The sequence below is a fragment of the Botrytis cinerea genome, chromosome 1 (genome assembly GCF_000143535.2).
Source record: "Botrytis cinerea B05.10 chromosome 1, complete sequence".
NCBI classification, from domain to species: Eukaryota; Fungi; Ascomycota; class Leotiomycetes; order Helotiales; family Sclerotiniaceae; genus Botrytis; species Botrytis cinerea.
The window spans coordinates 1,736,621-1,754,941 of NC_037310.1; the positions used below are offsets into that span (position 1 = coordinate 1,736,621).

The window sequence follows — 18,321 nt, forward strand, 5'->3', positions numbered from 1 at the left end:
ACATAATCTCAAAATTCTAAAATTTGATTGGACAAAAAACGATGACCTCAAACTTGACCGATGCTGTTCGTCGGAACCTTAAATGTTGAACCTGAAAAAAAAAGCCGTTGGTGCTTGAATTTTGGCTTACAATCGGCAATAATCAATTAACGGCGGCCATAGGCTCATTATGGTTCGGAATCGAGATATGGGAAGACTTAGAAGAACCTCGATTATGGCGAGACTATTCGAGAAGTCCAGCAATTTTTGAGCAGGACCTCTTCCGCATAAGAAAGATGTCAATGTCGTACAATTCAAAACTGGCAGGATTCAAGCAAGATCATTGGATTCTTATTAAGGAGTCAGAAGTGAAGGCAAATTCAGGCAGAAAAATTGTTCAACAAAATTTTAGGGTCATAGTGAATGTAAAAGATTTATAAGAGCATGAATTATTGTTATGGAAATCCAGTGAGCAAACGAATGTTTTACAAATCATATCGCGACAGCAAGCCTGTTGCTGCAACTGACTTTCAAGACACCTCCAACGCCGCCAAGCATCCCATATTGTTTTCCTCTGCCTATGACCCGCAAGACCCAAACTCCATCTACCAATTGATAAATCAAGCCAAACTTCCCAATCTTCTAGTCACATCGCCATCCCAGGAGCCTGCAATCGACTCGCGCTGATCCAGTCAAAGCTACGGTTATCGTATATTGGCGAGCAGCATTGGTCTACCCGCCTCGAGACATTCTGTAATTGTGTAGACATTGAGAGGGGGTTGGGTCTTTGCAAGACTCCCCTAGCAAAAAGTAATTCCACCACACTATTGGTCCATTCTTGATAATGGCGAAGAGAATTCGCGGGGTCGATTTTCGGTGGTCCTGTAGTGATAGAATCGCAGATGGCACGAATTTGCGAGTATTGAGATACCGATACCGTGCCGATGAATCTGCTGGCATTGTTCGGACGTTTGATCTCTTTGTGGGAATGAATCATGCCGTTTTGCATGTCGCCGATTACTTGATAGAGATGACCGCTATCGCTTCCTTGTTCATCAGTTTGAACGAAGATACCTCGCGAGATACCAAGGAAGTCGACCATGTAGACATTGAAAGACATTTTCAATTAACGTTATGAGTATAATTGTGGAATATGATACGGTGGTAAACTCTGAGGCTAATGACGACAATGAGATAAGTGCTGATATAGATGAGAATGAGATTGAATGCAGCTGAAGGAAAGTACGAGTCTCTCATATATAATTACACGTCAGATTAAAAATGCTTCCTTACAGGTAGCATTGTGGTTAGTACTCCCAACCCTAGCAAAGGCAGTCAAGTCTATCTAGAGGTCCCAATCCTGGCGCGAACTCTCTAGGGGTGGTAAAGACGGTCGAAATGCCAAGGAGGTACTACCTCCAAATCACTTACCTAAAAAAGGCATGGTATTCGACGATCAAATAGATGTTCTCTAAAAATAGGCGCCGACATCTTGTAAGCAATAAAGCCGCCCCATAAATCACATGATTTAAAGCCAATCGAGGTGTCTTGATGAGGTCGCAAATTTACTTCAGCGAGTTGAAGATAAAGATAGGATTCTACTATCAGCAATCAATTGAAGTGCCTCGCCAGATTGACCAACTAGTCTTCTGTGTACTGGTAGAAACTACGCATGAGCTCGTTTGCTGAGCAGTAGGAAGTCCCTTAATTTAGTTCCAGAGTAGATGCCGAAGAGGCTTGAAAATAAACTCCCCCTTTCAACATTCTATAAACTATTATATTTCTGTGCTGTGCAGCTGTGAAACTGCAAGTATTGTAGAATATGAAATTCTGGAAAAAGACAGATCAAAAGGAAAAAGTTGTAAATCTTTCAACTACAGGATTCAGTATCCTAGGATCATCTCATCAAGTAAAGAGAGTACCATTCGAGGCCTGGAGCGGTCGTAAAAGTATGGATGTGTCGTGAAATGTGCAGGCTGTAACAATGCACGCACAGTCTTTCTTGGTCTAGCAGATGGTAAAAAGTTCTATTTCGGCCTTCTCTTGCACAAGTTAATGGCGAAGGATGAGACAATACGTTTCGGCTTGTTCGCAGATGGGTGTCCGTGGTCGACACAGGGCAATAAACCCGTTGTAAATTGTATGAGGTGAGAAGTATTAACAAAGTGAAGATCGACACAAGGTAAAGAGATCCTTCCTGCATGCTGTGATAAGTGAAGAAGCGACTCGAGATTTGATAGGTTAAAGGAATGGCTTGGATTATGAGAAAGGCTACAAAGTGTTTCAAAAAAACGTGGAATAGGGTTTATAATGGAAACGAGCCTCAAAATCCAGATTCTAATCGACTGCCCAAAATAGTACCCGAGACGAGAATGTGGCCTTGTCCCGATAGGAGACCTATGTCAGATCGAACTCATCGAACTGTTTGCAGACGCTGAAAGTGGGAGGCTTTCATGTGGCAATGATGTTGGTGGTTTGAGAAGAGTGACAGATCACAGCAACCGTACAGACCAATTTAAATATGTTTGATGATCAGATGGTGGTTGCATTGTAACAAGACAAGCGTTAGAAGAATGAAATAAAGCCTTGTGGATTCATCCAGTATACAAATTGCAGTAGTTGATGTTTGACCTTCATCAAGTTGAAAAGCTTGAGTAGGCATTCTTCCAATTGGAAAAAGTGGACATTTTTAACGCCAGGATGCCGTCATCTTGCTCTAATCGCAGTCTTTAAGACTCAAGACTCAAGACTCAAGACTCAAGCAATTTCTCTCTGAACGAGTGTCGACTTTGTCTGTAGGTATAGCCTTCGAGGTCGAGGATGACCGGTGATTCAACTGTGGCAGTCTGTCTTGCCTTGCAGAAAAGCTCTGGCAATGGAACGTCTCGAGAAGAAATGAGGAAGAGTCTGCCCAGGTCACGTGTGCCACCGAAGTTCCTTTTTCTTTTCTTCATTTGGCATCTCGAAGAATACTCTCTTCCAAGACGATTGTTGTGACATGATTTGTTACAGGTTGATTGCGTGTACCGCGTTGCTCTCAATTGCTATGGTATGGGTAACTATGAGTGTGGATATGGACACAATAAACGTGATACGACGCTTATGGCTTGGGTGGGCAAACAGAGAAGTACCGTGATACTTCTGTGCTACCTGCCACACACACCGCTTCAATCCACGTGTACAGAGTTCAAAGTAAGTGCGATCAATATAAGTTACATGGACCAGGAGATTAGCAGTCCTCGTTTCTCAATCTTCTTTCCATCTCTCCTTGAAGGTCTTTGTTCCCCGGGCTAAAACATTCCGACTCGTGGACCCGCTGTCATCTCCGTAGGGAGAGAGACAGCCAGGGACGGATACACACCCGCGGCGTGGACCATTCAAGATGAAGATTGGCGGTGAGACTGGCACAAAACCCAGACGCTTCGATTCTTTTTTGAAAGGGCAACCTGGAACGAGTTGGTATGGTGAACAATTGGACTCCATGGACAAGTGAAGAGATGGGTTTCAGCGCCGAATCTCCAGCCAATATTCGTGATTGGGCCATGGAGTGAGACGAACAAGCGCGTGTGATTCCAATGCGACAGAAATACATGCCGAGGTGGAGCGCCAAATTCTTAAAAAGGAAATCTGGAGTTTCACTTGGTGTAGACTGCCACGAGGCTATTGGCGAGTCAAGACTCAAGAGACTGGCAAAGATTCACATGCGAAAAATGCACAGGAATGGTTGACTTATATCTAATGCCGATATGTCATTCAAATGCCCAAAGTATTCATTCATCACATATCCTTTCGCAATTGTGATTGTATCTTATATTGTACTGTACCCCTTCACCATCTGATCTCTGCCTAGGTAGCTATCCTCATTCTATCCTCATTTTGTCCTTCCTTTATTCCGTGTCGAGCGCCATTTTCGTCGTCCTAGGAATCTCTTTACAATCTCAAATCATCGCCAGACTGACAATTGGGCGACATCGGCTCAAACAATCTGTCACCCGAGCGTGCTTTGCAGATAGCGCGATTGTTTCTGTGCAGTAGCGGTCTATCGACACAGCGAATACAATCTTTGGATTGGTGTTGATTATATCCACTATTACATGAGAAAGTAAAGACATTTTCTAATCAACTGCAGGTGGGCATTGGCGAGAAACAATTGGACAATCGGCTCGGGCAGAGTTCCTCCCCAGGGTCTCTCGATAGTGCAGAATATATTGAAATCTAACCCAGAGATTTCCGCGAAATCTTCTTCTTTTCTTCAACCGATCACCCATCTTGGAGCAAGTGCCATAGCACAGGTTTCTCGAGAATCAAGCCATCCTCCGTGTGATCAATTCAGATCTTCAACTTTTCTCGCCGTTCTCATCGTCAACAAAAGCTCAAGATAACTAGTACGCTAAGATAGGAAGAGAGTGGGGTTGCGGTCAACTAATGCGGAGCAAGCTCGAGGCAAGAAGCATTAACGAGTGCTAGGAGGGGCATGGGCTTTATTGATTGACAACGAACATCCAATCTCATTTACACCGAATTTTAGAATTGTTCTGGATCAATCTTCCATCGCTCCACTAGACGATTTTAGTACCGGCTCAACAAACCAAGCGGTGGAAGACGATCTAACGAACTATCTTGAACTCCAAGGTTCAAATCTATCGAGTAGTGGGCTTGGTACATTCAGCTAGAGGAAAGCCACCGGGGAAATTTTAGACTCTACTTACATCATTCTTTGGGTAATATTTGGAGAACCATTGGGGTACTGTCCGTGGTTCTTCCATATGCGTACATCTACTTGACGTACCCACCGCACAAAATTGGGTGTTGATTTCCAAATCCACAGATACTCCGCTCCCAGGAATTCTACAGAAGATTTCAAAACAATCTGGCAAGCATATCTGGCAAAAGGTGGTTCTAAAATTGCAATCTACGAGAAGATTGAGAACTACAAGACGGCTACATCCTCCGAGCGAAATCAAGAAGTCACGATTCGCACTTGCACCAAATCGTCATTATAATTTCGATCCAACCTCGCTTCAATCTCAGACATGTCTTCCAGAACCCACCGGAAGCTTTCCCCCTTGACTACCAATTGGAGCAATAGGAGTCATTCAAGTATAAACTCTGATGCTTCAGTCTTTTATTCAGCACTAGCACACCCGACACCAATCGAGCTCAAGCAACAAATTCCTCAACCACACTCATCCCATGCTCATCCACACACCATATCTTCTCCTCGAGAATTTTGCCCTACCAAGATGAATCGTCAAGACTCAGGTTACGCAGAAAATGTTTCCTACATACCCAGTCACATGCGAACGTCATCACGACCCAGCTCAAAATCATCCTCCCATAATCCTCGGCCCTCATTGAATGCGTCCCGAAAATCATCTTCGCGTTCAAAGGATTCCTCTAGCACCTCCTCATCCTCCAGTGCAACCAGTCGCTCAACACCCAAACGCGGCCCAAAATCTCCTCGTACATCCACTTCCCACTCACGCCCAAATGTCTCCAGGCACCACCACAGCCAAACATTATCAACGCCACCACAATACCAATATTTCCACTTCCCCTCACTCTCCGATGACCTGCCTCAAGAAACATCAAACCCAACTTCAACTCCCGCTCCACCCCCACCAGCTACAATCCATTACTGGACCTCAGACCAAACCCGAAGATTAGAGTACGCAGCCATTGACGCAGCAAGTAAAGGAATTAGGGGATTTGTAACACGATGTATACCCGATTGTTTCTTGCCCGCCGATAAGAGAGGAAGTAGATTCTGCCAAGAGGATATGCGAGAAGGAGATGATGACGCAGGGAGTGTGAGGAGATATCGACTAGTCATGGAAGATGAGGTTGAGAATGAGATGAAAGGGGAAAAGACCAAGGACAGAGCCCAGTCGGTAAAGGAACACAGAAGGAGGTGGAGTTCTTTCATTAGACGTTGAGCCTAAGAGGAGATTGTGTTTTCCTGTGGGATTGCATTCACGGAGTGGCAGTAACACTTGGTTACGTTGTTATAGTTCGATATGTTTCATTTGTTCTTGATACCCCCTTATATAAGGATAAATGTTTTGAGTTTGGTGGCAGTTATTTGATATTGCATGTTGGAATTGATTGAAATTCTCAGGATTTGGTTGACGGCAGATACAAAGAGGAGATCACAGCATTCATATGGAAGGATAGTAGTTTTGGCGTCTAGGAGAGTAAATGGCTCCGAAAGGATACGAGAATAGGTAGTTGGATCATAGTAACACATTCCTACATATTGTTTGGAAGATACAAGATTGTAGTTACTCCCTGAGGAGATGAGAGAATAGTAATATCAAAATATTAAAAGCAATCAAATTCCAATACCTCATCAAAAATGATACTGGTCGCACGATTTCATTTAATATAGGAGCACAACATTTTACCAGTAATAAAAGTAAGGATTTTATTGAAAATATGACTATTCCTATTCCTAATCAAAAAGTGTTCCCCATCAACACATTCTCTACCTTCATAAAAAGCATTGAGTGACGCTAATCTATTGTACAAACCATAACCCCTCCTGAACTCCATGCTTAGAAATCGATCCATATACACATCTATAGCTCATGCCCTTCTGATAGTAATCTTGCAATCATGACATATGTGAAAATCACTCCACCAACGATCCAGTATTTATGTGTCTGTAACCAACTTCTTCCCTCTCTGCCACCTTCTACCACAGCTCCCACAACAGCTTGACTACCCCCTGGTCTCCTCATTGCAATTCCGCTGCAGTCCCTTCCGTTCTCCTCCCCATCTTTCTTTTCCTCATTTCCAGTCACAATATCGACACCTCTCTCTTTCATCCACTTCCAGTTCTCTTTATCCAACTCTTCCCATTCACTTCTAAATTTTGCGCCTCCGTCCCCGGCTTTAATATTGCCCTTCTGTGTTCCATCTTTCTTGTAACTTCCTCCACCGGTGCTATTCCACCATCTCGACCTACTCGCAGCCCATTTTCTTTCCGATTTAGTTGCGTTTACAGAACCCGTTGTCATTTCTTCACTTGTCATAAAACTTAATAGACCGATCAATATTGTGCTGACTTCCCACGCGGGATTGAAACTCTTAGGGTGGAAATCGCTGATCGAGAGACAAAGACGAGTGGAGGGTTGGAAACGCCCGGACGGCGTGTGCATTTTTATCGAGGGAGGCGCAAATGGATAATTGGGAGGGAACAGAAGGGTACCCCAGTATTGTCCACCATGATAGGGAGTGTCCGGGGGTCCGGTGAGGATATAATGCCATTCGAGGATATTGGATTCGGAGGGATGGGCTTCGATGTATGGAGGGGGATTTTCGGAGATGGTTTTATATTCACGGGTTAACTATATCAACATGTGTTAATCGTCAAGTAGATAAAGGCAAATTGCCATATACAAGTTGATTTACATACCCGTTTGTTGGCAGCTCGACTTGCCATTTTGTCGTCGCACTTGAAACTTTGAGGATACGCTGGCCTTGTTGCGCTGCGAATGACGATAAAGGACGTTCGGAGGTCCGGCGCAAGGTTCTTGAGTATGTCTGATGGATGATTTTCTTTGTCTGCGATAATAAATCCAATCGGAACCAAAATGTTGCTTTGAGTTGTCGATAAATCAATTAGACTGTGCAAGTTGTACCTGTGTTGTTCGTAACAGAAGGTTCACATGGAATGCTTTGGGTTTTATATTAAGGATGATTCAATGATGCAGGAAGTGCAGTAGGCCTATTGTTAGTCTCACGCTTAGTCATCGACGGTGTTTCAACCAAAGCTTCCCCCGCTGTGTGAATGAGAACCGGAGAACCTGGACTAGTTCTGCGTAGACTTACAAGATATGACTTCGCCAAATGGGCCAAAGGGGGCTGTGAGTTTTGTTCCTACTGTTTGGACCATATCACGGTTAAGTTGCTAATGTATTCTGTTGTAGCTTGTCGAGAGTCTCCTAAAAACCGATCCCAAATCACAAGAAGAGCTAGAGAAAGCTATAGCAGAGAAGCATATGGGATATGCTCTAGAGGCTGCACAGAGAAATGGAGAGCTGGTTCGTACATGTAGTCTCTTCAGGAAATCATGATTTCATGGGCTCACGGAATAGATTGGCAATAATTCCACAAAACCGGTCACAATCTCCTCGATTAGACTCCTTGGCCCCTCACATACAAGAAGGTCATTCCTCGACGGAATATTCGACCCTTTGCTTAGTGCAAACAGAGATGCACCATACACACTGTCGGAGGCATTGCAGGAACTCAGTACGGCTACAAATAAACTTCGTCGACATGGTACGATACTCTCCATCGGGGTCTAATAAACATTATACTTATTCCGTCTTAGGCATTTTCCACGATGACATCTCGATGTTCATTGATAAACCTGACCCTGCCGAACCCTCTTCTACTCCTTCCGATATTGATATATACATTCGTGCACGAGAGCGAGGTGTTATTACATTGAAAACTGGCACTGATCTTGGCAATGCCGAAGGCTCAGCCTATGGAAATGCACAATGGCGTAACATATTCGGGGGTGCCGAAACCCTGAATTTCAACGCTGCTACCGGTACTCGAACTCGTTCTGCGTATCAAGCTACATTCGAGGCTCCAATTTTGAGTGATCCCGATAAAAGGGTAGCTGTGGATGTTTTATCGAGCGCGACTAGTAAGCCCTGGGCAAGTCATGAAGAAGTCCTCAAGGGCGGGGGTTTAAAATATAGTTGGGCTTCAGGCGGTGGCAGCACACATCAGATTGGATACAGTGGAGTGTGGAGACAAGTGACGGGCTTGGCTGGAAATGCGTCACCTACGGTTCGCAATGATGCAGGAGACACAGTCAAGAGCAGTATCTCACACACATGGCTTAAAGACGAGCGGAATCACCCTATACTGCCAAACCAAGGATATCTTGTAAAGTCTACATCTGAAATTGCAGGTTGGGGGCCTTTAAAGGGAGATGTGGGATTCTGGAAATCAGAAGTAGAATCCAGTGGGGCTGTCAAAGTTCCTGGAATCCCCGGCGCAAGCTTGACCGCTGGTATCAGAGCAGGAATGTTGTATCCGCTGGGCGTTGGATTCGGCACTGCAGCTAAGCCATCACGCATAAATGATAGATTTCAACTCGGGGGACCAACGGACGTTCGTGGATTTAAGATTGGTGGCCTTGGACCTCGAGACAGACAAGATGCAGTTGGAGGCGATGTCTACGCAGCTTCATCTATTAACCTTCTTCTCCCACTTCCTCGCCTCGATATTTCAACTCCACTGCGCCTCCAGTTATTCGCCAATGCCGGCCGTCTCCTCGCACTCAAAAGCTCAGAAACTAATACAAGTAAAAGCGTGTATGGCACAGTTGCAGAGATCGGCAGAGAGATTCCAAGCTTGGCGGTCGGAATAGGAATGGTGTATGCACACCCCGTGGCACGATTTGAATTAAATTTCGGTCTACCCATCGTTGTTAGAAAAGGCGAGGAAACCAGAAAGGGTCTCCAATTCGGAGTAGGCATCAACTTTCTATGATTTATGAAGTTTCGCGGAGTAGGAGTAGACGAGGCAGGGCATATACCATAAGAAGGCGAAAAGGGGGCTCAGGTTGTATAAATGTACAATATGCTGCATACCAATAGCTTTAGCCAGCTGACTGGATAGAAAATAGGAAGACAATCACGACTTTGGATCGGCTTACTGTGCTTTCTTTTGTTGTGGGACCCCTAGAATGCTTGTGTCTTAACTGCGGTTCTGGGTGCTGCCACTGCCACGTCGCTTTGAAAGAAGATCTTTGACATTCATAATGAATAGTCGGACGCCGATCAAACAATTGGGATTTTACGAATATAAAGAGAAGCTTTCAACTCATCGATATTCTTTCGATCATTAGCATTTCTAAACATTGTTTTGAGGAACACCCACGTTCAAAAGCTCGAAGTTCACAGTGCCTTTTAAGAGTTTCAAACATACTCCATATTTGACGATGGCTCCAGTTGCGAAATTCGGCTCCGCTCTAGAGTCTTCCTCCTATCAAAGTCCCGATGGCGGATCTGCTTACGCACCTCTTCGCAAGAAAGTAATTGAGGAAGCCGTCGCAATGGGATACAACCCGGCAACCATGGTTGAATGTGGAGTGACTTGGTCCGATGATCATGATCCATTCCAGCACGTGAAGAACGCAGCTTACGTGCATTATGTGAACCAATGCGTATTTCGCGAATTCCAATCATTCGAACCGTATTTGGGCAAAGAGAAGTTTCAGGATATGTTGAAGGTCCGCGGCATTGGACCTGTCGTCAAGAACTACACGGCTAATTTTAAAAGGCCTGTGAAATTCCCGGATTCGGTATGAGTCTGTTGTGCGAGATAATGTTGGATTTGGGCTCACAAAACGAACTAGCTTATTATCGCGAATCGTATTACTGAGGTTTTTCCAGATCGTTACTTTGGTTTTGCCTCTGCCTGGTCTTTAAACCAGCAAGTTATTGTTGCGGATTTCAAAATATGTATAGTGTTTTTTGATTATGATCGAGGTGTACCAGCGAATCTTCTTGAAGCTAGTGGTACACATAGGGACCTATATGAAGCATTGAAGCGACGATCAGAAATGGAAGCGAAGATAGCTTCAAAGTGGGAGCAGGAGCATCCCAAGAGAACGAAAGCCATGCTGTAACTCAGCTTCAAAATAGAGAGATGGACCCCTGGGTGAATATGACAGCGTTCGGTCTAGACTAATGCAGCCCTCAAAATTGTATTCCACATAGGTTTTCGTCAATAGAGAGAAGGAAACAATGTTGGCACGCAAAATATTTCCAATGGCAAATTTATTGATTCAAATCGATCGGACTGCAGCTCACAAATCAGCCTATGCCCTGACCGAATTCCACATAAAAGACGCATTCGAAGCCGTGGCATCCCATATTCGACTTATTATCACGCGCTGCTATTGGTCCCCGTTTTCCACATTTCCTCCGTCCACTAGATCTTGATTTGGACCTCAAAGCTCGGAAACCATCACCAATCGTCACGATTCGGCTGTGCCTCAAGAGCACCCTCGGCAGCGACTTCAGAGTTTGTCTCAATTCCTATTTCCACATGAGATTTTTATTGAAATAGTGCTTAGTGGGTAGCTTACTGGGACTAATGGCCATAGCTATGGCCGTGCCAATAAGAGAAACGGCGAGGAGAAAAGTTTGGAGACGCATGATGAAGAATGGATAAGTCGATTTTCAAGATTCGGCTGACGCTTCGAGGATGTATTTTGATTCTGTAAGATCTTCTTGACGAGAAAGAAAGGCTATGATTTTGGGCTTTAGCAAAGCATTTTACCTGGTAACTCTCCAGATATATATATATTGAATATAGCAATGACATGTAACTTTAAAAAGTGACATCTTCATTGTGTGTTTTGTTTGTACGCCGATCGACCATCTGAAAGTAGAAACTTGTATCCGTACTCTCACACCGATAGGGCTACGCCAAGGACATACAGATTCAATCTTAATCTCATTGCGCATTATTATTCGACAGCGAACGAGATATTAATGACGACGTGGTACAATTCAAGCACGCGCACCTATCTAGGCGCCATTGTTCATGCCAAATGTAAACTGTCGAGTGTCGCATCGATATATCGAAGCATGTGTATTTGTGCAGGGCTCCGGATATTATGTGGTAAAGATGCGATGAAGAATCTTTTGTGTGCAGTTGATATGTGTACGAAGAGACTTTGTATAACCGGTACAGTTCCGCCAGTTCAACCTTAACCAGCTCTTATCATCTGATACACCCCCCCCTCTGTATTTCGATCGTCTCCAAATCTTCTCTTTACATCTGATCCGTTCTTTCAGCATTAGTTATGATCCCTGATACGTTTGAAGATACTAGGGGATTGCTTTCTGAGGGGAAAAGCCATGGTGATGAGGGCAAAAACTGTCCTCATTGCGGAAATTTATCTCCCAAGTCAATACCTTCAGGGAGATTGCGATCAAGGACCGGGTTGATTATGATTTACGGCATTGTTGCAGCATTCACTCTCATTGGCATGGCTACATTACTTTTCTCCAGTCGGAGTAACTTCCTCCAGCTGCCAGAAATGAAATCAAGTCATCGGCCATCATTGTGGAGTATCTACACGTTTGATTCTCAAGGATGCATCCAATTCTGACAGAACTTTAGCTCCCTTTGCAGATGGGATTCAGTACGAAATCGAAACGGCTCCATCTGATCTTTGGGCGAACAACATTTACATGGGAGAGCCATGCGATGAATCAGAACGGGCGTGGAATAATCTTATACATCGTCAGTAGACTCGATTATAACATGAAGTATTCTTTCGGAAACTCATTTTATCTAGCAAATCGAGGACATGGCGTTAGACTTTACCGCGAGGAAGCTGCAAAGCTAGACATCAACAAGAGCATACTTTTACAGGACAACAACTTTGCTGTGATTCTTACCGTTCATCATAATCTTCACTGTCTGGTATGAGCTCCTTCTTACTAACAATAAAATGATTAAATGCTTACTACCCGGCGCCACTCTTTAGAGACGACTCCGACAGTCCATCTTTCCAGAACATTACTATGCCAATTGGACAGACGAAGATCGAGAAGATGATAGACATCACCAATGTAGGTTGGAATCCAATTCATGTTCGTCTACAGCAAAGAACTAACCACCCTTAGTACACTGTCTTGAATCTCTTCGTTCATCCATGATCTGCCAACCAGATCTAGCACCTCTCCCCTACTACTGGTCTGGTAATGTCAGACACGATATGAACGCAAGTCCGCAATCCAAACGTGAGTGTGTCAATTGGGATGTATTTTCTGAATATTTGAAGGGGAGAAGCTACAAAAGGTCTGAAATGATTCATGATTAATTCTGGGGAGTGTGTTTACTTTCGGTTGGGCTCATATATGCGAGTTGATCAATTAGTGTTTTTAGTATTGATAGCCATAATGTCTGTTCCTTGCATCTACTTGACTGCCATAATTTATCTTCTTAGTGCCATTTAAGAATTGGAAATTTAATTGGAAAGGGCCGGTCTCCATTGACAAATCGGAATCCCTCGGTAAGACACGTCGATTAACGGGTCTTGGCCAAGTCATCCGCACGTCTGTCAAACACAAAAGTAGAGCTCGAATGTTCGGAAGAGAAAGAATGTACAAGCTAGTCGTACTAAGCAGGCTTAGTGTCGCATTGTGTCTCATTGATTAGCCTTACGGCGAGCAAAACGAGTTTGTACCGTTCCACAAGGTGCACTGCGTGTCAATGAAAACTGATCCGGCATACACGACCCTGGTACACGGCTTTATCAAGCTTCATGTCGAGGCCATTAATTGTGATAGCATTTCTGGCACGACCACTCTTACCGTTTGTGGTTGCCGAACACAGTCGCTCTTGCTCCAACGGGGCAATAGCTTGTGCTACCAAATTCAACGTTTCTTTGAGATGTGTGGACCTTGAGAGATTTTTGGCACCTATCATCCTCTATCTAATCACGATATGAGGTGGATCGGTAACACCGAACGTCCAAGATATTGCTAGATATTTAAGAGCGTGCCTCGTAAGGAAATCAGTCATACCCGAAGGCAAATTTGAGTTTTCCACAGATACTTCAACTAGATTCCCACAACAATCTCCTCTGTGATCTTGAGTCTTCCATCGGCTTGAATCTATCAAACTGTGGCTTTTATTTCTGAGATTGTTCCCCGTGTTAAAAGCTGTTACTTGTTAAAATGACATCGGGGTCTCAACTTACACCATGTACAAACTCCCTTTGCGAGGTACATGATACAAGCGCGGAAGAGGTTTCACTGCATCCTTCACACGGTAATGCCATCCATTCTTCAGAAAATGAAAAGCAGGCCTCAGAGTTACTTGCCACTGGGCATGATTTCAACAATGGTAATCCATCACTCTCAAATTGGTCAATTGATCCTCAGAATCCAACAAACTGGTCTTCTACGCGCAAATGGACAACTATAATTCTGCTCGTTGTCACAAACTTCATAGCGTAGGGCTTATTATGGCACACTATTCCAAATCCTCCTGAACTAGCAGTTAACTATTACAGATCAACATGTACCTCAGCATTCGAGCCGGCGCTCCCCTCCATAATGGCTGATTTTCACTCTACCAATGGCTCAATTGCCTCTCTCACCATCTCTATCTACACTATAGGCTACTGTCTGGGACCTCTTCTCATCGCTCCAATAAGTGAATTATACGGACATGTGACTGTGCTATACCCTGGATACATTGGCTTTATGTTAGCTCTAGCTGTTTGTGGTTCAAGCAAGAGTCTTCCTTTATTTGTCGTATTCCGTGCTATTATGGGTCTTGCGGCTATCACGTTCGTACTTATGGGTCCTGCAATTGTGGCGGATCTTATTCCCAGGGAACAAAGAGGATTGGCATTGAGTATTATGTCTACGGGGCCTGTTGTTGTATGTAAAGTATTGATATGATCACGATCTGGCTTTTTGCTAACTGTTGAAAGGGGCCAACGATTGGTCAGTTTTTGGCTCTTGGCTCATAGTTTGGTCAAAACACTCATCTAATTAGGTCCTATCATCGGTGGTTATATCGTGGAAAGCATCAGTTGGAGATGGATTTTCTACTCAACATTGATTGCTGTAAGTGATCCCAGATGTATCACTCTCGGATATTTAACAATTAAGTAGTTTGGTGTTTTGTTCTCTCTATCTCTCATCATTCTAAAAGAGACTTATGCACCAGTAGTCTTAAGCCGGAAGCAAAATAATGATAGGAAAGACCTACCCACAAGTCAAAAGATCACAAACCCAGGAAATCCTCGAGAAACTCTTCAAGCAGCCTGGAACCGACCCTTCAAAATGCTCTTCCTTTCTCCCATCGTTCCCTTTGTAGGCTTCTACAGCGCCCTCAGTAACGCCTACGGAATGGTATGTTTCGCGACCCTCGGCACCGTCTTTCAAGACAACTACTCTTTTGCACCCGGAGAAAGCGGTTTAGCATATCTCGGTCTCATGTTTGGCTTCCTCTTCTCTCAACTAACCTTTGCCCGATTTTCCGACCGTTATATGCTTAAGATGGAAGCTAAAAATAACAACAAGCGCCCGGAATATCGTCTCCCACCCATGTTCATCGGTGCATTTCTCCTACCCATCGGATTTTTCTGGTACGGATGGTCTCTTGAATATCACACCCATTGGATCGTTCCTATTCTTGGAAGTATGGTTATTGCGGTTGGTATTCTATTTAGCTATCTGCCAGTACAGATGTATCTTGTGGACACATATACTATCTATGCTGCGAGCGCTACTGGAGCATGTACCATCATCCGCTCGATCTGTTCAACTTTGATCCCCTTGAGTGCTAATCCTCTGTATGATCATTTGGGGTATGGATGGGGTAATAGTGTTTTGGCGTTCATTGCGATAGGATTTGTGCCGATTGCTTTGCTAGTGTTGAGATATGGGGAGAGAATTAGAACGAATCCACGCTTTCAACCGAAGCTCTGATGTGGAATCTTGGGAGACATTAATTGTCAGATATTCATGACTTATTAAGAGCGAACAATGCGAAGAAACTTTGGGGGTCCATTTACTTTCAAAGAGTTGACGAGAAGCCAGGCGGCACTTAATTAGATACTTGAATGGAATTTATATAAAGTGGTCCCTACATGGGCGAATTGGTAGAAGAGAAGCTAGAAGTTGTGGAAGCCATTTTTAGCTATCTCAAAAAGTGTTCACAGAAATCCGAAGAAGCACTATTTGCCTACCCATGATCCACCGAAAGCCAATGAGTAACCCTTGGCATGACTAGCAGAGAGCTTACAATACAAACTTCTGCTTGTATTCATCCTTTATATCCTTTAAGTCCGATGCAAGGCAAGGTTCCACTAAGTCAGCCCACCATCCTTTCCGATGCGATCTCAAGCCAACCTCATGAAGCAAAGCATCCGTATACCAAATAAGCTCAAAGAAGAAGCATTCTCCCTTTTGACCATGAGTAGGATATCTCCGTTTCGAAAACGCCCCCATGTAAGCGACTTCTTTTACCATTTGTTCCAATGGAGGTAGCTTTATGTTGCCATCAAAATATGCTGTTGTCCAGATAGCCTGTGTTTCAGCGGCACGAAAAGAATTGGAAATATCTATAGCCCCTAGAAATGCGATTGAATCATCTCCAAGTGGTGCGATACCTTTGTATAGTCTTTGTACTGTTGTATCAGGGGAAGCACGATTCTGGTGTGGAGGAGGGTTTTCAAGGAGTGGAAATTTGGCGATGACTCGACGATCTGCCTCCTCATAGAGCTTCTCCCATAACGATCTTTCTTCAACACTATCCATTGGCTCAAAGTGGGGAAGACCGAGATATTGAGCTTGTATATCGCTAAAACATTGTTGCTGGGGATCCCAACCCGTTCCCAGTAATAGCTCATCTGCTATAAGCTGCTTGCCATTGTCTAAAGTTATGATGTTGTTTTGGTAAGAAACAACGTCATTCCGGTAAACTTGAACATTCTGAGATATCGTTTCCCAGAAGTCATCGTGCTGTACAAGTCCCACAGGTCCAGTACACCAAAATGCACTAATGGTGTCAGTGTAGTTTCCTCACATAACTGGGGCAGACTCACGAAGAACTAAAGTCAAGAAACTTAAATCCCGATAAAGATCCTGGTCTGCTATCATATCCTGCTATATTACGACAATATTGATCAACGTTCCTGATTCTCCTAATCATATAGCTTATTCCAATGCGAGTTCCATAAAGTAAGATACGAATCATGGAAGACCACCAAGTGTTTGGCATAAACGGAGAGGGACTAAAGAGTGCTTTGAGCCTAGTTGCCGAGCTTTCGACTGAATTCTTGTAGCGCCCATGGCCAGGGGCAGGAAAAAGTAGAGCTGGACCCTCTCCACTTGCTCTTATAATCCATTTGACGTTCTGACCTTTCTTAACTAACTCGTAGACCATATCTGCAGCAGACTTACCGCCGCCAAGAACTGCAAAAAATAGCATACCGCTGGCCCAAGGTAATGGCTGATGTGATAATTCTCCAAAAGCTTTTTGATGACGAACAAATCTCATGCTCGGTTCCCAATCGATTGAAGGTATCTTAGGATGCGAAGTACGACCAGTAGCGACAACAAGCTTGCGACATGTATAGACAATGGGCGGCTGACTTGGACGTTTTTGTTTGAGATAGATTGGAAGCTCTGTTGTGACTAGCCATATATCATTCACTTTATTGGTGTTGACAGCTTTACAGTAGAACTTTATCCTAGAAAACATAGTTTTTCCATTGTATATATGATTATGCGCATACTCCTCGAGATAATTGGTAACATACTTTGCTTCGAATGTATCATGATATAGAGGCGCATCTTCGGGAACAGTAAGAGGGACATCGGAGAATCCAGACATTCGACGGCCACTTTGACACCAGAAATTGTCGTATGATCTTCCTTGATATTACACACAAAACTCAGTATATAAGAATGAAAATAGATGTGGAGGGAAACAGCCAGAAGGTTAGCAAAGCTTACTTTGACTCCATACACCACCAAGGCATCTGTCCTCTTCAATAATAACTAGTTCTGCTGCTGGATGAATATCAAGATAGAATCTAGCAAATGCCAAACCACTTAGGCCTATGGAACATTATATGAAAGTCAGCGATTCGTAATTTCAGACGCAAGAGGTAAAGTATTCCATGATAAAGGAGAATATAACGTAGTTCCTACCGGAGCCAATGACAACAATATCAACCTCAGGCATGCGTTCGAATGTCTGACAAGATGATTTGTGGTGTTTTGTATCCGATGTTCGATATTATTATGTTTCGTGTTGTGTGTATTTTGGGTGTAGTAGAAAGCCGAGAAAGTTGAGAAGAGTGAACCCCAAGCTCAATATATCGTTCCAATGGCGAATGGATAATATAGGTAACTGTGACCCCATTGATCAAGCATACCTCTTTTTCCCTAAACCTTGCGAGGCATAGGATGCATTACACAAACACAAACACGGCAGGAACGAAGCAAGTACGATGTCACATGTATAAGATTAGAAACTGGTCGTATTTCATTCAACCATCAAGCACATCAGTTAGCTGTCATGCAGATGCTACAATTAACAGCATGTACTGCCCTCGCTTGCCTTTGTGTTCTCAAAATAACAAGATTGTTCATGACAAGCAATGAGCAGTGAAGTGATACAAGGGAAGACATCACACGTGACACTCTGCGAGGTTGATCAAATGGGCACGGGGCATTCAATTGTCCGAGCTTGTCTCTTCTAACCTCACTTCAATGTTGTTGAAGTTTGCAACATACAAACCACATCACTGAAAGCAATAGGTGCTAT

The 18,321-nt window shown here is 43.8% G+C and overlaps 9 protein-coding genes across 11 annotated transcripts; 5 read left to right on the top strand and 4 right to left on the bottom strand.

Annotated features, from left to right (window-relative positions):
- Positions 1–323: 323 nt before the first annotated feature.
- BCIN_01g04770 (hypothetical protein) lies at positions 324–1,234 on the bottom strand. Its single transcript, XM_024690493.1, has one exon. The coding sequence runs from the start codon at positions 1,097–1,099 to the stop codon at positions 626–628; it is 474 nt and encodes a 157-aa protein (XP_024546262.1). The 5' UTR covers positions 1,100–1,234; the 3' UTR covers positions 324–625.
- A 3,587-nt stretch (positions 1,235–4,821) lies between these two features.
- Positions 4,822–6,320, top strand: BCIN_01g04780 (hypothetical protein). The gene has a single exon (XM_001548327.2). The coding sequence runs from the start codon at positions 5,013–5,015 to the stop codon at positions 5,913–5,915; it is 903 nt and encodes a 300-aa protein (XP_001548377.2). The 5' UTR covers positions 4,822–5,012; the 3' UTR covers positions 5,916–6,320.
- A 66-nt stretch (positions 6,321–6,386) lies between these two features.
- On the bottom strand, positions 6,387–7,684 carry Bcubc6. The gene is made up of 2 exons (XM_001548326.2): positions 7,397–7,684; positions 6,387–7,328 (listed from the first exon to the last, which is right to left on the bottom strand). The coding sequence occupies exons 1-2, from the start codon at positions 7,421–7,423 to the stop codon at positions 6,558–6,560; spliced, it is 798 nt and encodes a 265-aa protein (XP_001548376.1). The 5' UTR covers positions 7,424–7,684; the 3' UTR covers positions 6,387–6,557.
- Positions 7,685–7,789: 105 nt separating this feature from the next.
- Bcsam50 lies at positions 7,790–9,611 on the top strand. Its single transcript, XM_024690494.1, has 4 exons — positions 7,790–7,847; positions 7,911–8,024; positions 8,079–8,265; positions 8,318–9,611. The coding sequence occupies exons 1-4, from the start codon at positions 7,818–7,820 to the stop codon at positions 9,493–9,495; spliced, it is 1,509 nt and encodes a 502-aa protein (XP_024546263.1). The 5' UTR covers positions 7,790–7,817; the 3' UTR covers positions 9,496–9,611.
- Positions 9,612–9,897: 286 nt separating this feature from the next.
- BCIN_01g04810 (hypothetical protein) lies at positions 9,898–10,778 on the top strand. Its single transcript, XM_001548324.2, has 2 exons — positions 9,898–10,309; positions 10,364–10,778. The coding sequence occupies exons 1-2, from the start codon at positions 9,947–9,949 to the stop codon at positions 10,634–10,636; spliced, it is 636 nt and encodes a 211-aa protein (XP_001548374.1). The 5' UTR covers positions 9,898–9,946; the 3' UTR covers positions 10,637–10,778.
- A 58-nt stretch (positions 10,779–10,836) lies between these two features.
- BCIN_01g04820 (hypothetical protein) lies at positions 10,837–11,306 on the bottom strand. The gene is made up of 2 exons (XM_001548323.2): positions 11,099–11,306; positions 10,837–11,048 (listed from the first exon to the last, which is right to left on the bottom strand). The coding sequence occupies exons 1-2, from the start codon at positions 11,166–11,168 to the stop codon at positions 10,978–10,980; spliced, it is 141 nt and encodes a 46-aa protein (XP_001548373.1). The 5' UTR covers positions 11,169–11,306; the 3' UTR covers positions 10,837–10,977.
- Positions 11,307–11,546: 240 nt separating this feature from the next.
- BCIN_01g04830 (hypothetical protein) lies at positions 11,547–13,047 on the top strand. Of its 3 annotated transcripts, XM_024690496.1 has the most exons (6): positions 11,547–11,703; positions 11,844–12,089; positions 12,142–12,264; positions 12,320–12,447; positions 12,512–12,596; positions 12,651–13,047. In XM_024690496.1, the coding sequence occupies exons 1-6, from the start codon at positions 11,649–11,651 to the stop codon at positions 12,845–12,847; spliced, it is 834 nt and encodes a 277-aa protein (XP_024546264.1). In that variant the 5' UTR covers positions 11,547–11,648; the 3' UTR covers positions 12,848–13,047. The 3 variants fall into 3 exon arrangements, with proteins under 3 accessions (XP_024546264.1, XP_024546265.1, XP_024546266.1); XM_024690497.1 differs by lacking the exon at positions 11,844–12,089; XM_024690495.1 differs by lacking the exon at positions 11,547–11,703 and having other exon boundaries at positions 11,770–12,089.
- A 433-nt stretch (positions 13,048–13,480) lies between these two features.
- On the top strand, positions 13,481–15,602 carry BCIN_01g04840 (hypothetical protein). The gene is made up of 5 exons (XM_024690498.1): positions 13,481–13,984; positions 14,045–14,417; positions 14,471–14,483; positions 14,536–14,606; positions 14,655–15,602. Exons 1-5 carry the CDS (start codon positions 13,707–13,709, stop codon positions 15,471–15,473), a joined length of 1,554 nt encoding a protein of 517 aa, XP_024546267.1. The 5' UTR covers positions 13,481–13,706; the 3' UTR covers positions 15,474–15,602.
- Positions 15,603–15,604: 2 nt separating this feature from the next.
- Positions 15,605–18,115, bottom strand: BCIN_01g04850 (hypothetical protein). Its single transcript, XM_001548320.2, has 4 exons — positions 17,703–18,115; positions 17,505–17,609; positions 16,592–17,423; positions 15,605–16,545 (listed from the first exon to the last, which is right to left on the bottom strand). Exons 1-4 carry the CDS (start codon positions 17,734–17,736, stop codon positions 15,786–15,788), a joined length of 1,731 nt encoding a protein of 576 aa, XP_001548370.1. The 5' UTR covers positions 17,737–18,115; the 3' UTR covers positions 15,605–15,785.
- Between the last annotated feature and the right edge of the window lie 206 nt (positions 18,116–18,321).